Source organism: Hibiscus syriacus, unplaced genomic scaffold (genome assembly GCF_006381635.1).
Source record: "Hibiscus syriacus cultivar Baekdansim isolate YM2019G1 unplaced genomic scaffold, ASM638163v2 tig00111008_pilon, whole genome shotgun sequence".
Taxonomy (NCBI): domain Eukaryota; kingdom Viridiplantae; phylum Streptophyta; class Magnoliopsida; order Malvales; family Malvaceae; genus Hibiscus; species Hibiscus syriacus.
Window position 1 is genome coordinate 551,033 of NW_024062951.1, and position 16,874 is coordinate 567,906.

Below are 16,874 nucleotides of genomic sequence, written 5' to 3' on the forward strand. Positions count from 1 at the left end.
ACAAGGTTCTTAACCTTGAGGTCGTGGGATCGAGTCCCATGGAGGACATTTCATAATTTGGAGGTCTCCTACGGAAGCTGTTCTCAACCTAGTGTTGGGGGCAGCCTACTATCTTACCTCCCCCTTATCCCATATATATGGGAACAAGGGACAGCCATTTAAGTCTAGACCAGATTGATATTCATGTGAGCCACGTATATGACAGCAAATGCATGATATCAGCATGAAGTATGATGATGACCCACTATTGACAATATATATTTTCTTAAGGAAATTAAATTGAAAAAAAAATTATAATGTTTGTTTTTTTACATAACTCGATCTCACTTGTCCTCTATTTGCAGGGTTGTAATAATAGCTAACATAGATACCGTTACTTACGAAGTCTGCAACCATAAGCGCCCCGTAATCCGTTTCCCGCCGCCGCGGGGATGCTTCGATGAGCATCCTCCTTCCCTGTTATCAATACGTCACTCTCTCTAATTATTATTTTTTTGAAAGAAAGAAATATGTTTTATTTGCTGCCCCCACCACTACAAATCCTTCCACAACTCCACTATTATTCTTATATATATATATATATATATATATATATATGATTTCCCATTGTTGCACTGCTATAGAGAGAGAGAGAGATATGGGAGATAACAGCAACGTTTATGCAAATAATCTGCCTCCGGGGTTCAGATTCTATCCGACGGATGAAGAGCTGGTGGTTCATTTCCTTCAACGTAAGGCGGCTCTATTACCGTGCCACCCTGATGTCATCCCTGATCTTCATCTTTATCCCTATGATCCCTGGGAACTTGATGGTACTTCTGTATTACCATTTCTTTCATTTCTTTTGTGTCCAATTAATTATATATGGAATGGTTTTAATATGTATAGGGAAAGCTTTGAGTGAGGGGAAGCAGTGGTACTTCTACAGCAGAAGGACGCAAAATAGGAATACAAACAATGGGTATTGGAAGGCAACGGGAATGGAAGAAGCTGTGGTTAATGGAAGTAGCAGCAGGAGAGTTGGCATCAAAAGATATTTGGTTTTCTACATTGGAGATGGAGAAGGTGTCAAAACCAATTGGATAATGCATGAATATCGTCTCTCCGATTCTGATTCCAGTAGCACCAGCGGCACTAGATCCTCCAAACGTAGACCACATATTTCCAAAATGGTTAGTATCCTTGTATCCCCCTTATATAAGGTATACCAAAAAATATTTCATGATCTAGTGTGATTACTAGAGTAATTTGAAGATCTTGCCAGCTTAGGACTTCACGGCGAATTCAAGATATATTGACTGCATAACAATTTTATGATCTCGCCATGACCTGTTAGGTGTCCCTGCCTTTCCTACGTCTTGCCAGGTAACATGCATGCAAGTAGCATGGGAAGTCGCCTTGCAAGCATGGAGAGACTATGAAATCGTCTGCAATCAACGCGCCTTTTTAAAATCGTTGTGAAATCATGACGAGATCCTTGTGTTACTATAGCAATCACCCTAATATTCAAGCAATGTTGCCATTTGTTTTAAATTTGTCCATGATATTTTGATGTATTTCTTTTTCAGGATTACAGCAAATGGGTTGTTTGTCGAGTTTATGAAACAAATAGTAGTAGTGATGGGGAAGACGATGGAAGAGAACTGTCGTGCTTGGACGAAGTGTTTCTATCGTTGGACGACCTTGACGAAATCAACAATTGGCATTAAAAAGTGCACGCATTGGTAGATCTTAGGATTTATTAAAGCGACAACTACATTAATGTGTTTGTAGGGGAATGGAATTAGTAATTGTAGTAAAAGAAACATGGAAAATCCCATGGTGATTATAGGTGACATTGTGCGGGATAGTGGATCAAACATTCCGCAAGGACAGCCACCAATTGTGTTGGAAAAAGATGAGATGAATCCAAAATTTGTATATGGCATGCCATTGAGTGAAATTCTCACGTGCAAAGGACAATGGGGATAAGTGGAGCCCAAAGAGCACCCCCCAAGGCTTGCTTGCAATGCTATTAATATATTTTTGTTTATCATTGTCGTCTTCTTTTTTCCAAGTAGTTGCGTGAGTTGTGAGAGAATGGTAATACTTTGGGTTGGTGGCTGCTTAGAGAAGCATTCAGTCACATATGATGCAAGCCTCTCCCACGCTTTTTAGATACCACTGCTCAATCTCAATGTCTCAGTTTTCTTTCGGTAAAATACACTCGAGGTCACTCAATTGTTATTTTGATTATAACCGGGTCATTTTTTTCTTGAAGTATTCTTACAAACGGGTCATTGAACGTTAAATATTGGACAAAATAGTGGCGTAATATGGTATAATTATAGTTTTTGTTCTCAAAATGGATAATTTATCAATTTGGTCATCATTCAGAACAATTCAATAAATTTAATCCTTCATATTCAAAAATTCTAACAATTTAAAATTTGTTCTTCTCCCATAAATATTATACTATTACTTTCATGTTAATTTTATTATATAATAACAGTTTAACTTTAATTTGTTGGGATTAAAAGATCTAAATGGGTTATAAACACATATGAAAAAGTTGTGTTGACTATTATATTTTTATACTTTGTGTGATCTTTACATGAGTGTCATAAAATATTTTGTGTGACCCTTAAAGTTTCATTATATCACCACTTTGGGCCCATTTATCAATGACGTTATAAATATGACTCGTCCAGTTAATTAATTAGTGACACATGATGGGTCAAATAGGAATAACCTATAGTTTAAGGGCTAAATTGGGAATAAATCTAAAATAATTTACAATTTTTTTCTTGTTTTATCAAATCTCTCTGTTGTTATTTTATTTTCGTATTTCGATCGCTTGAAGGTCTTCGATGTATTTTTTAAAAAATTAAATAGTTAAAAGCTATTAGTAAGCCACAATGAAAATTTTTATTTAATATGACAGCCGAATTTGGGGATTATGTTGTGGGTGTCCTAAAAATAAATCTTAAATTTTTAGTTTTATAAAAGCCCAAAAGAGATTGGGTTTTGATATGTATGGTCTTGGAAGCATCAAATTTATTTTGAACGGTCCAATGCAAATAAAAAACAAATCTGAAACGGTAAAAGGCTTCAACATCTTTGACAACTATTAGACCTAAATTTGTGTACTTTACCCTTATTTTTATTTTTACATAAATTGGATAAAATTTAAGAATATAAAAATTAGCTTGAAAAAAAAACAATGGACACGTTTATACAAGCATATGAAATGTGTGTGCAGATAAGAATTAAGTAATAATGTTACATACACAATTATAAGCATAAGTGTTATTTTTGTCTTTTTTTGTAGAAAATGCTAAATACACTTATTAAAAATATTTCTTTTAAAAAAAATTGAGATAACTAAAATACAAAATTTTAAAATACCCTTTAACCATATTACACATCTAAGCTAATAGAAAAGGGTTATAATCCAATGAAAGCAACAAAGCAGTGTAAAAGAATTTTCTCTTTTTAACTTATATTTACCTCAATAAAAGAATTACAAAGAGTGAATGCAAAAGGAGGGACATACTGTTATTCGCTTAAGTTGCAGAGTTTAAGGTAATAGTTATCAAACCTTACAGATTTGGACCAGTATAACTTGTACTTGGCGACAGCCAGATCCAACCATGGCTTATAGTTTCCATTGTAATGGATGACAGCTGCATTTTCGATCTCGGTTTGGTTGAGGGCAGGGTCATACCCGAGTCCTAATATGTGCCATGTTCGATCCAGTGGATAGGTTAAGTTATAGAAAGTGATCAGTCCTGGTGGCAATGTGCCAAACTTCCAAAGAGTTCGATCCTCGTTCTGCAAAATAGGTTCTTCATCAGTGACCAAATGATGTTCAGAAACTCATGAAATTCCAAATGGTTTTTCAGATGATAATGCTAATATGAGACACACTGGAATTATCAGAACTTTCCATGAGACTATGAGAGGGGTGAAACATGTGAAAAAGATTGGTTAAGTGTTACCATATCTTGCCAATAATGATATATCTATGTGATGTTTCGGTTTCTCCACTCCTCCAAATCAAAAATATTCATCCCAAATGCCCAACCGCATGCATCGGAGTCAAAGTTATCTGAGATTTTCGGATTGCGGAAGTTGAGATACTTGTCGAATCTATGAAAGCTCCCTTTACAGGTCTCCACTGCATCATTCACCGTACCTTTCAGATCCACATCCCAAAGAGGTGTCAAATCCTTCTGAACCACAATATCATCATCCAAAAATAAGATTTTGTGGAGTTTTGGATTCACTTAGGTAAGATAGAATCGAAGGTGATTTAGCATCGATAAGTATTTTGGGTTCCTGTACTTGAGATTGTCAGGCCCAACAGAGAGAGGATAGGTTATTCTTGAAATAATATTCTTTGACTCTGGCAGATTCAAGTTGACGTAGAACAGAACAGTAAGAGGAATTCAACCACTTGAAATCATCAATGTTCTCAACCTGAACTGTTGCCTTTTCAGGAGCATTTAAGATGAACCACATTCTCATTGCAGCAAAATTAAGTTTATCAGTCGCTATATAGAAAACATGTTTCTCAGGCTCATTTGCATGCAGCGCTGTAGAATTGACGACCACAGATGTTGCAAGTACGTTATCAGAAAAGATGGCATAATGGTACAATGAAGGATCTTCAAGCTTTTCTAAGTTCAAATCCCTTTTGTTCCGATATCCATGAAAGTAGTAGTCTGCAGCTAGCTGCAAAGGTATGCAATGCAATGGTTTTGGGACAGTTTTTTGCAGCTAGCTGAATCAAGAAGGCACTTCTTTTCTTTAAAGAATCTACTTTATCCTCTGCTGACTGAAGCATGGCTCGAAGCTTCCTTGCAACAGTATGGAAATCATAGAGTTGATCCTTTGCTAAAGATAGAGCATGGCCCATTGCTTTTGCCTGATCAAGTGAACTGGAAAAAGAACAACACACTTTTGCATGAAAAACAAGATCACACGTATCTGATAATCGATATAGTTGACATAAGTTTTTTATACCTAGGATGAAGCTCAGAATCAGAATCGGCATCTCCAATAACATGGAGACTTTGACCAACATGTTTCAAAAGGGAATAGTAAAGATCATTTTGTTACTTAGACCTGGCAATGTTAGCATAGGCTTTTGCCATGACAACCCGGTCACGCATAAGCCTCAAGGTAGAATCAGAATTAGGATTTTCAAAATCTCTTCTCCATATACTATATTTTCCCTTGACAACAGGGTCCATATATTTTTCAAGTTCTCAATAGCTGCTATTGCTTCCATCTTCTTGTCAGCCTCTTTAACTTGATGAACAAGTTTGGCGGTACGGAGATCCCTCCTTTTTTAACGCAACATCTGAAGACTATACTATCACAAATTTCAACCATATAAGATGCACAAAGTAAATAAACCGCAGTGTCAGACAATTTACCTGGCGCTTTAACTTTGTAGGGCTCCATGATGCCTGGTGACTGTTTTCAGTTTTATCTTCTTGCAAATGATGATCATCAATAAAATGTTCAACTTTTGCTTCAGATGTTGTGCTGGTTTGGTAGGAATCTTTCAGTTTAAATACCTGGGAAATAATTACACAACTGGTAATGTCAAGGTTTTGGGCAAGGAAAAAGACATAGACAAGTGTTGATAATAAAATTTTCCTTTTCCTTGCCATATAGATTACATAACTGTTGAAAAATGAATTAGCTGATGAAATTAAGGTGCTTAGCTCATGCCCCTAATTTCACTACACTTGCTATTATTAATCAGACAAATAAATATTGGTATCTTAAATTTTTGAGTAGAGGACCATGAATAACTAAAAACAGTTCAACAATATCAAATGGGAGTACCTGTGAGCCATTTTGTTTGCTAGGATCTTCATTTATAGGGTTTTCCAGAACCCAAGAAGCAGAAAGGTCCTTCATTTTCACCCTACTTGTTCTAATAGTCCCAGAAGCATCACCGTAAGTTGCAATTATGTCAATATCCTGAATGAAGCCAGTTTACATGAGAATCAGTCGTATTAGCAGCTAAGAATAGAAATAAAACAAAATGTTCCATTCATTACCTTCTCGTTGTCATTGAAGAATGCTGCCAGTTCCTGCTCAGTCAACATTAACACCAACGGTTAGTTTGTGGAAAATATTTAAACAAATGATGGGCATGCACCTTAACAAATCATATGAGCCCGGGTATCGTATATCACAATTATGAGAACTACCTATATTGATATATCAAACTAGAACACGATTCAAATCTAAAATATATAAAGAAACCTAAAATTCTTAGTTGCAGCCTTCATTTCTGCAAAACTGAAGTCCCTTAGGTTAGGGGTGCATAAAATTTGCCCATCTTGAAAAACCTCGTCTCCGCTCGAAGCCATAACCTGCTGTACCGGGAGATGTTACTGCCCCTAGATGTTGCAGTAGATGCTGTGTTGCTGGTTGTCCGCGACACAACTACAGAAATCCACAGAATTGAAATGTGCTTAGCAAATGTTCAGATAGTGAAAGGAGTTCTAATACTAATGATACAGCAAACGAAACATACTAAAACAGTGTGTAATGATCAAAACACAGAACCTAACATACTCCAGAAATACACAAGTCAAGGGCCAAAATACAAGAACAAAACATCACGAGGAACCGGGTTTTTGGTGCCGACTACAAAGAAAAATATGGATTGTATCAATAAATTTCAACTGAACGAAGAAAAACAAAATCTAACCCACTTAACAAATTACATTATTTAGCAAAACTAAGAAACAATTTATGAAACAAGTACCTGAACTGAGATGACCAGTGGTGCTTGGAGTTGGATTGTCCGCTGGAGAACACCAACAAACTCCCATCTTCAAATATCTCTTAAATCCAAACAAAGAGAAGAATAAGAAGCAAATTCCCACTTGAAAATTCTTGCTTTGATCAAGCAATTTGTTTGCTCAATTCAACCACAAAAAGGGGGGTTACTATGATTTTCCCCTCGGTTGACTTCAATTCTTAGCTTTATCTTTCGTTTTCGTCATTCAAGAAAATTCAGCTACTAAACTTTGACAGCTGAATTTATCAAATAATGCAGTTGAAAAAAAAATTGTTCGAGCACTCTAAAAATTATTTTGCTAAAGTAAACTTAAAAACACACTCTTATATTTTTTTTCATGTAAACGTATAAAGAGTAAATTATACAATTAATCATTCATATTTTTATATTAGTTGTGTAAATGTATATAGAAACTTTATATCTACTAAATATTCAATTTCAATTGGTATTATAAATATATTTGACATTAATTTAATTATAAAATTATTTTTATTTAAAATACAAGAGATATTATCATAATGATATTATTTTGGACAATAATTTCAATTAGAAATTATGTAAGTACGATGTTAGTTTCTTTAATACACAAATTCAATGTTTAGACTCCAAAAAAAATTACCCTTTGTACATTTATGAAAAAGTGAAAAAAAATTACCCTTTAATACACAAGTTGAGTGATTAAATTAAAAAAATTAAAAGTATAATGTGTGAATTTAGAGAGAGAGTAAAGTTTAATGATTAATTGTGTAATTTACTCTTTGAAAATATGGGAGACGTATGGAGTGAAATGCTTCTCCCATATTTTTTAGGCTAAATTACATAATTAATCATTCAATTTTACTCTCTCTCCAAATTTACTCACTATACTTTTAATTTTTTTAATTTAATCACTCAACTTTTGTTTTACTCCTATTTTGATCACTCATCGACCATTGTTCAAGTTGTTATATGGAAGCCAATTTGATCTATCAGCTCTAGCATTGAATTTGTGTACTAAATAAACAAACATCGTGCTTACATAATTTCTAATTGAAATTGTTGTCCAAAACAGTGCAGTTGTATTTAATTAATTTGGAGAGAGAATGAAGTTAATGATTAATTGTGTAATTTATCCTTTGTATATTTACATAAGAATAAAATCGGCGAAAAAATCTGGGAGACGCATTGCACTTCATGTGTCTCCCCCAATTTTATGTATAAGTCAAACTTTCATCCGCATTATTCGAGTTTACTATAACATTCACTCTATTTCACGAAATAATTTCAAGAGTATCATATTTGAATTTCATCCGTATTATTTGAGAAATTCAGTCAAACTTTGACAATGGAATATTGCCCACAGAAAAAATAAAAAAGTGCATGTGCTCTGGTAAATTACAAAATACTTTTTTCAAAAAACAAAAATAAATAAGGAATCATTTAATTATATGATATATTTTTTTTGAGACTCTTGACAATTAGACATTTTTGTACTTTATCTTATTTATAATTAGAGAATTATTTGTATATTTTGAGATCATAAGATTAATTTTATTATATCTTAGTTAATATGTTAATGATCAGTTCAGATTATCGTTAATTTTTAACAAAAAAATAATAATTTTTGAACATATAAATAAGCGGTTGACTATTTTATAATTTTTAATTATAAAAAATTCAACAAAATAACAATTTATAAAAATTATTTTATAATTTTTAATTAATAAATAAAAAATTAATAAAATAATATTTTATAATCAAAAGATTATTTATATATATATACTCTAAAAATAATGAAAAGACCGAGTCTTTGGATGTTAGCGGATGACACTGTCGAGTGAGCTTCTTACCGGGCACGTCATCCCAGGTAAACCGCCGTGTCGAAGAGGTCAGTTAAACAGCAAAAACAAAAGTCTATTTCTGGTTTTAGTCCCTGAATTATGATGAAATTACGATTTAATCTATTATTACTTTAATTTAACGTAACGAAGTTTTCTACTTTTACAATATTATTAGTAGATCACATTGAATATACAATTAATTGTCATTAAATGATTATGTGGATTTTTTTATGAATAATATTCAATCGATAAATTAAATTTACGTCAAAATCAGATCAACAATATTTCATTAATATAAATCGCATGTTAGAAGAATGGTTTAGATTTAAAAATAAATAAAAATATGTCATTATTTTAACCATAACAATTTAATAATATTATCAGTTTATTATATTAAAATAAATAAATTAAATCTTAAATTTTAAATAATTGAGGGATTAAAACTACAATCAAACTAAAAATGGGAATAAGTTTTAAATTTATTTATAGTCAAAGGCAGACCAATGATTTTATGTTAGGGATGACGAATTTATAATATTTTAAAGGATGCTGAAATTATAAAATTTTAAGAGGGCGAAAAAATAAATTATTAATAAAAATATAAAAAATTAAAAAAAATTAAATGATAAATCGCCCCTAATCACTGCCCTCGAAGTATCACTGTTCGTACTAATAAATTTCAAGTAACTTCATACAACAACAAAATAACTTTTATGGACTTCACGTTTTATTTATTCTATCGTTTAAATTTTCACCGTTGCTTTGGCAAGTATCAATGGAATAGGACCAAACTAAAAAAATAATAATAAAAAAATATCTTTTAATGTTTGATTAAATAATGAATTTAGTTTTTTTTAAGTATTTTGACCCAACATTAATTTTAAGGGCAAAAAGATTCATCTTTAAATGAAAACTATTAATCGACAAACTATTAATGTTCCACAATATGAACTACAATGATACATCGAATAATAAAATGAGATGAACTCCTAACAATGATGTGCATTACTTCGCGAATCTCAACAAGGCGTGTCCTAAGGATGATTTTTCACTCCTTTCTATTGACAAGCTAAAAGACTCCACAACATGGTACAAGTATGCGAGTTTCATGGAAAAGGCTTTTCATATGGACCCCAAGTTTAGGGTACAAGTATATGGTCAATAAAACTTTTAAAGAACAAATTGGCGGGAATATGCTTGTAAAAAGTTCATCCATCGAACAACATGCAAAGGATTTAGACGAAGTTTTTCAAATCCTTCGACTATGTGATATGCGCCTTAATCCTTCTAAATGCACTTTTCGTACTAGTGCGAGTAAGTTTTTGGGAGTTATAATCTCGGCGAATTCAGAGAAGATCTCCATTGTTCTTTAAATGAAGACCCAAAAAAATAAAGGAAGTATAAAAACTAACCAGGTGAGTGGCAGTCTTTAATAAATTCATCTCAGAAATGACAGATAAATATTTACTCTTACTTAAAGCTTTTTGTTCTGAGCTCTTTCGGTGGATCCCCAATACCAAGAAGTATTTGAGGAATTGAAGGAAAAAAACTTGAGTACCTCTCCCCTGCAGACGTCCTCGAAAGAATGTGACAAACTCTTACTATATTTAGTCGCACTTAACGAGACAATAGTCACAATATTAGTTAAAGAGACGATCAAGACTAACTACAATGACCGGTTGATAGGCCTTATTCGGTTTGATCAAGACAGATCCCTGATAAATCCTTCCTATGACGTTATTAATGTAGTTAAAACCGGGTATCGACAGATTGGATTCTGGTCTAACTACTCCGGCCTTTCCGTCGTGCCACCTGAGACGTTTTCGGGAGGAAGCCTAACCGTTGTAGTTCAAACCAACATTCAGATCGTGTGGTTTGGCCTGGAGGAGGAACAACAAGGCCTAGGGGTTGGGTTTTTCCAAACAACGGGATAGAATTAAGAATTGGAGTTCCGAATCGAGTTAGTTTCCGAGACTTTGTCTCAATAGTCAACGGCACAAATAAGATGCAAGGGTATTGCATAGATGTATTTCTTGCTGCAATTAAATTGATGCCATACGCTGTTCCGTACAGGTTTGTTCCATTCGGAGATGGCCATAAGAACCCAAGCTACCATGAGCTTGTCAGTAAAATCGAATCTGGTGTAAGTATACCAGCACAAAAAGTGCAACTGGTTTCTTAAATGATAAAAGAAAATGATCATAGTTTCTGATACTTTGTTATTGTAGGTCTTTGATGGCGCAGTAAGTGATATTGCCATTGTAACAGACCCAACGAGAATAGTAGATTCCACTCAGCCATATATAGAATCGTGGCTGGTTGTGGTAGCTCCGGTAAAAAGGATAAGTTCGAGACCTTGGTCCTTCGCACGGCCATTTACTCCAGCCATGTGGGCAGTCACGGCAGCATTTTTTCTCATTGTCGGATCAGTCGTGTGGATCCTTGAGCATCGGATAAACGATGAATTCCGGGGCTCTCCGAGGCAGCAAATTGTCACAAGTTTAACGTTAGTACACAAACATGAAGTTCATCTTTTTACTTATTGCATTAGCTTGTAGCATTCATTTCTGCAAGACAACCTGATTGCATCTCTTTACACTTGACCCTCGCAGGTTCAGCTTCTCCACGATGTTTTTTGCTTCTAGTACGCTCCTTCGTTTTCGATCTACTTTCTACGAGTAATTTATAACTTAGAATCGGCGATGTCCGTCATGGTATCAAACTAACTCGAGTTTTAGAAAAAATCAGGAGAAAATACAGTGAGCACGCTTGGACGTCTTGTGCTGATTATCTGGCTTTTCGTAGTTCTGATAATCAATTCAAGCTACACTGCAAGCCTGACATCGATCCTCACCGTGCAACAGTTATCATCACTGATCAAAGGAATCGATTCTTTGATTTGTATTTTGTAGTACTAAACCAATAGGCTTCCAAGTCGGATCTTTTGCCAAAAACTATCTGATCAACGAACTGAATATTCCAAGGTCTAAACTTATTCCACTAGGCTACACTGCAAGCCTGACATCGATCCTCACTGTGCAACAGTTATCATCACCGATCAAAGGAATTGATTCTTTGATTAGTAGTATTGAACCAATAGGCTTCCAAGTCGGATCTTTTGCCAAAAACTATCTGATCAACGAACTGAATATTCAGGTCTAGACTTACTCCACTAGGCTCACCCGAAGAATATGCAGAAGCCCTTGAGAGAAACCGTAGCTGCAATAGTCGATGAGCAACCATATGTGGATCTCTTCCTCTCGGACCACTGTGAATTCTCGGTTCGAGGGCAGGAGTTCACCAAACGCGGTTGGGATTTGTGAGTTCTACAAGGCTGATTCTTCTTTTTCTTTTAAGTTGCCTTAATTCGTTATGATATAAACGGAAACTGATCTCTTCTAAATGGTTTTCTTTAGTCATTGACATGTCTACTGCCATTCTTGATCTATCCGAGAACGGCGAGCTTCAGAAGATTCATGACAAATGGCTGTCAAGAAGTGCTTGTAGTTCTGAGGAATCCGAGGATGAACCGGAGGAGCTGGACTTAAAAAGCTTCTGGGGACTATTTCTTATATGCGGAACCGCATGCATTCTCGCTCTCCTTGAGTACTTTCTATTGATCTTTCGCCAGTTCAGTCGGCACTGCCCAGAGGAACCTGATTCTACAAGTCGTGACAGATCCTATTCTGCATGTCTTCGAACATGTCTGCATTAAGTTAATAAAAAGGTCGAGAAATCTCAAAGCAGCTCGAAAAGAAAGCAAGAGAGTATGTCCCCCTAATGGTTATCATAAAGAGAATACATAAACTTATAGATCAGGGAAGATAGAGAATGGCATCTTCCATGAAAGGAAACTGTCAGGTTTCACTACCAGTTCTAGAGAACCGGGTTATGCGTTTTTCGGATAGAAGACTTTCCCGACTTTTTCGAGCATGAAACGGGATAACACAAAGCAGTATGATTATAAAGAAACAGTGTAAAAGTAATGTTTCTCAATTATAACTGTACTACTTTATAGCAACATTTAGTTAATGAGTTCATAAACCAAAATACATTTCTAAAAGAGAAGATTTAAATGGCATTTTATAAAATGTGACAAAATAGAGAAATGCAAATATTCTTTTTGCTTGGTGTACATAATAAATCATCGAACTGCCTACTTGAATGAAAGGGAGAAAACTTGAACAAAAATCAAACCTTTCAATATCCATGAAAATTGAAGAAATAGCCAAACTCAGTTGTCCTTGGTAACTGAAGCTTGCTTTGCACCAACTGCAAAGAATTCTGTAATGACTTCAAGAGGCATGCCTTTGGTTTCCGGAACTTTTAGGAAGACAAACAGCCATGCTATGGCACATACGACTGCATACATGCCAAAGACCCCCGCAAGACCAACTGATTTCAGTAGCACCGGGAGTGAGTACGTGACGATGATGTCACCAATCCAAAATGTTAGCGCGCATATAGCGATGCAGATGCCACGAACCCGTGTCGGGAAAATCTCGGAACACAGAATGTTGGGAATTGGCCCGAATCCCATCACGAAGAAACAGAAGTATAGAACGACACTAACGGTCGAGATTGAGGCGTGCACAACGCTCCCCATTTTGACAACACTTCCGATGACTAAGACAATGAGAGAGATTATCAGGACAGGAAGTGTGTTGAGTAGCAAACTCCTGCAACAGAAGGGAAGACGAGAACAGATCAAGGTTAGATTGCAGGCATGGTATCGTCTAATGAAATCACAAAATAGCAGTAACAAAGCTAGCTGATCACATTTTTGTTCTATCCTATTATTTACGCATTTGAGACACTACGAGCAATTTATGCCAAGAGAAAGATCTAAGAATAGATGTTAAGTAATTTCCACTCAACCAAAATATATGATTTCCTGACCGAAACCGATATCTTATGCTTACGGGTGAGACTTATTATCACCCCGAGGAAATTGACAAAAGGAAGGAATTTACCTTCTACCAGCAAGATCCATAAGCCGCATGGCGACAGCTATACTTGGAAGCATCAACAAGGTTGTCATGCCGCTGATAAGCAGCGATGCAGAAGATGAACTGAGGCCCAAGTTAGACAGAATCCCGACTCCTGCCTGTTCAAGAATCTGGGGAGTGTAGTATAGAACGCCGTTTATACCAGAGAACTGCATTTTAAAAGAAGAGAAAACAAGGATCCCCAATCAGCAAGTAATCCAGCCGTTTCGAAGAATGCAGTGTCCAAGATTACACAGGATTCTGCTATAAAAGCGAAAAAGTACGGGTATTTCTAGCAGTGCAGTGTGTTATATTCCATGGATGTTACTTTTGAAGATTTGAACAAGATTCTGATTTCATAGCTAGACATGTTTCTGTAAACTAATACAACACTCTTAGAACAGCAAAGCAGGATGTAACGCAGAGCAATAGGAAAGCGATTTAAGATGCAAAATAAGAGATAATAAAGAATGCTTGACATTTCTGCATGCACAAGCTAGAAGGTTATTTGAGCCTTTTTTAAGAGAAGAAACAGATAAGGAGAAGAATATGGTTAGGTTCTCCACATTACCTGCTGAAGTATTTGAATTCCCACCCCTACCAATAAAGCATGTTTGACTCCTGGTTCGAAGAGATCATGCCAACTTGGTCCCTTTGCAGTTTCAACTGGATGAACCATAGCTGGTCCAACCGGATGCTGCTTCACAAGCTCCTCGGAATAGAGAGCTGCCTGACTCACCAAAGCAGAAGCTTGGACATACTCGCTTTCAGCAGGGATATCAGAACCAGGCAGAGAAACTATTGAGCCACGCCTAGATCCAGGTACATTCTCTTGATGCAAATAAATTCTTTTAAATCCCCCTTCTTTTTTACCATCTTGGGTTTCCTTTTCAGACCATTTATATGCCAGCTGCCAACCACCACCAATCCCCATGCTACTAATTGGGTCTCCAGAAGTTGATTGCAGTAGACTGCCCTGTCTCAGGTTACTAAGGCTTCCATGGGCAGTTGGAACAATATCCTTATCCGTGTCCTGCCTTGAGATCAAAGGACTATGCAAATTGTCATCAGAATCATTAGCGGCACCATCATGTGCGTAGTCCTCTCCCTCCATTGCAACATTCTCTTCATCCCACTCTTCATTTCTAGCTTGATTTCCGCCCACGCTGAACATGCTGCCGAAGTGTGGAAAAAGTGTGCTACGCATACTTCCTTGTTCAGGGAGCTTCTCGTGGACACTTCCAAATAGAGTGACAAGAGGATCCACAAGACCCTGACCACTCTGGCTAAGAACGCTTCCATGTCGAGACGCAAGACCAATAGTACTACCATGTCCAGTGACTGGTCTGGCCACCCATGACTGACCTGCTTCAGGTCCATATAACTTGATTCGATCTTTCTCATCTGATATATCTTCGTCTTCAACGTCATCAGTTGCTGGTCCAATTATGTACTCTTCTATTGATGTTTCACCTCCAACACCAAGTCCTTCAACTAACAAAGCCATCTCACCTGTCATCTAAATAATATCAGTACCACTTATATTATTCATCATATTAAATCCCATGGTGGGCAGTCATTGCTACTTTAAAACTTCTGTCTAAAAGAAAAAAGTCTCAAAAATTAACCGTGCGTTTCAATTTCCAAGGATCAAATTATAAGATTTAAATACAATGAAAACATTTGACTGGTTTTATTGCCAGAAAATTCAGTATAACAAAAATGGGCTTCTATTTCCGTCTTTGTTATGTGAGAGAAAAAAGTAATAATCAGTAACCATAGGAAATTACCTATTTTGTGAGAACAAGTGCATGTAAGAAAACACAATCCTGGGTGACAATGTGCATGGATGTAATAAAGAAAAAATGCAATTTTAGAAGTCACCGTAGAAGAACTGACCAGCAACATCCTCCCTGCCGCGTAGCCTCTGCAAAACCTTTTTTGCCTCATCCATTCGCCCTTTACTTACAAGCCATCTCGGTGATTCAGGCAAGAAGAATATAGCTAATAGAAAATATACGAGGGAAGGAATAGAAAGAACACCAAGCATCAATCTCCATTTGGTGTTTCCGATAACGACATTCCAAAACCATGCAATAAGACAGAAACATTCCAATGGAACCAGTAAACTGTGGAAGGGTATTCAGCAATCCCCTTATTTCCGGTGGTGCAGTCTCGGATATAAACCGGGACCAATGTTACAGCCAAACCAATTCCAAATCCATCCAAAAGCCTTGCCAAAAGTAAGATATAAACATTAGGAGACCATACCATTACAAGACCACTAAGAAAATAAAAGATGGATGATTATCAGCATGGGGCGGCGCCTAGCCAGTCTGCTATGCCCCCCGAGCATGTAGTAATGCAGGTGGCTCCAATAAGAGACATGGCTACAATCAGGCCTTCTATAGTCGGTTCACTTCCAATTTAAACTCTTTCTTTATGTACAAACAGCACCTGCAACATTTAACACAAGGAGGATATGTAATTGATGAATCTTAAGAAAAGTTTTACATATTAACCATTAAAAGATAGAAAAACTACATCAAGGAAATTAGAAATCGACTCAAACTTTTATGATAGATCTTTGACATATGAAAGTAACCATTTAGTCCAAAGACAGATTCCAAAAGGAGTAAATCCCTGCAATGGTGGCATTATCCCATCCTTGCAACATGTTACCAATGGCTGCTGCGACAGCTACAAGCACGGATCCACTCATTTTCGGGAAACAAAAATTCCAATACTAAACTAGGCACCCTGAAAAGTTAAAGGAGAAAACTCAGATCATGGATCAACAAAATCAAATCAAACCAGTTCCTGACATAATCTCTGTAGAGAACATGTCCCAGTTCTATACAAACATACCATGAAAACAAATGGAACAAACAAACAAGAAAAAGTAGAAAACAATGGAATGAAATTAAAACCAGATTTCCAAATCCAATATGAAAAAGAAAGAGTGGTTAAGTTTACCTATGTAAGCAAAGACGAATATGGCAGGAGCAGAAAGCTGTGGTAAGGTTTCAACGATCATCAGATTGAGAAAACGCCATAACAAACTTCCCTACAAATTCCCATTCCCTTTGACATCAAATACAAACAATGGTACCGTTGGGTCGATACGATTTTATTTTCTGTTTATACAATAACAAGGAAAACGAAATGCCAAACAGATAGAAACAGTATAAGTAAAAAGGAAAAAAGAAATGAAAAGCCAAAAGAGAAAAGAGAAAAGAGAAAATAGGTTGTATG

The 16,874-nt window shown here is 35.9% G+C and overlaps 1 protein-coding gene and 3 pseudogenes across 1 annotated transcript; 2 read left to right on the forward strand and 2 right to left on the reverse strand.

The window, feature by feature from the left end:
• Positions 1 to 620: 620 nt before the first annotated feature.
• On the forward strand, positions 621 to 1,924 carry LOC120149840 (NAC domain-containing protein 104-like). The gene is made up of 3 exons (XM_039162547.1): positions 621 to 812; positions 889 to 1,172; positions 1,569 to 1,924. Exons 1-3 carry the CDS (start codon positions 638 to 640, stop codon positions 1,707 to 1,709), a joined length of 600 nt encoding a protein of 199 aa, XP_039018478.1. The 5' UTR covers positions 621 to 637; the 3' UTR covers positions 1,710 to 1,924.
• Positions 1,925 to 3,456: 1,532 nt separating this feature from the next.
• LOC120149839 lies at positions 3,457 to 6,216 on the reverse strand (annotated as a pseudogene).
• A 4,252-nt stretch (positions 6,217 to 10,468) lies between these two features.
• Positions 10,469 to 12,346, forward strand: LOC120149713 (annotated as a pseudogene).
• Positions 12,347 to 12,685: 339 nt separating this feature from the next.
• LOC120149606 lies at positions 12,686 to 15,918 on the reverse strand (annotated as a pseudogene).
• Between the last annotated feature and the right edge of the window lie 956 nt (positions 15,919 to 16,874).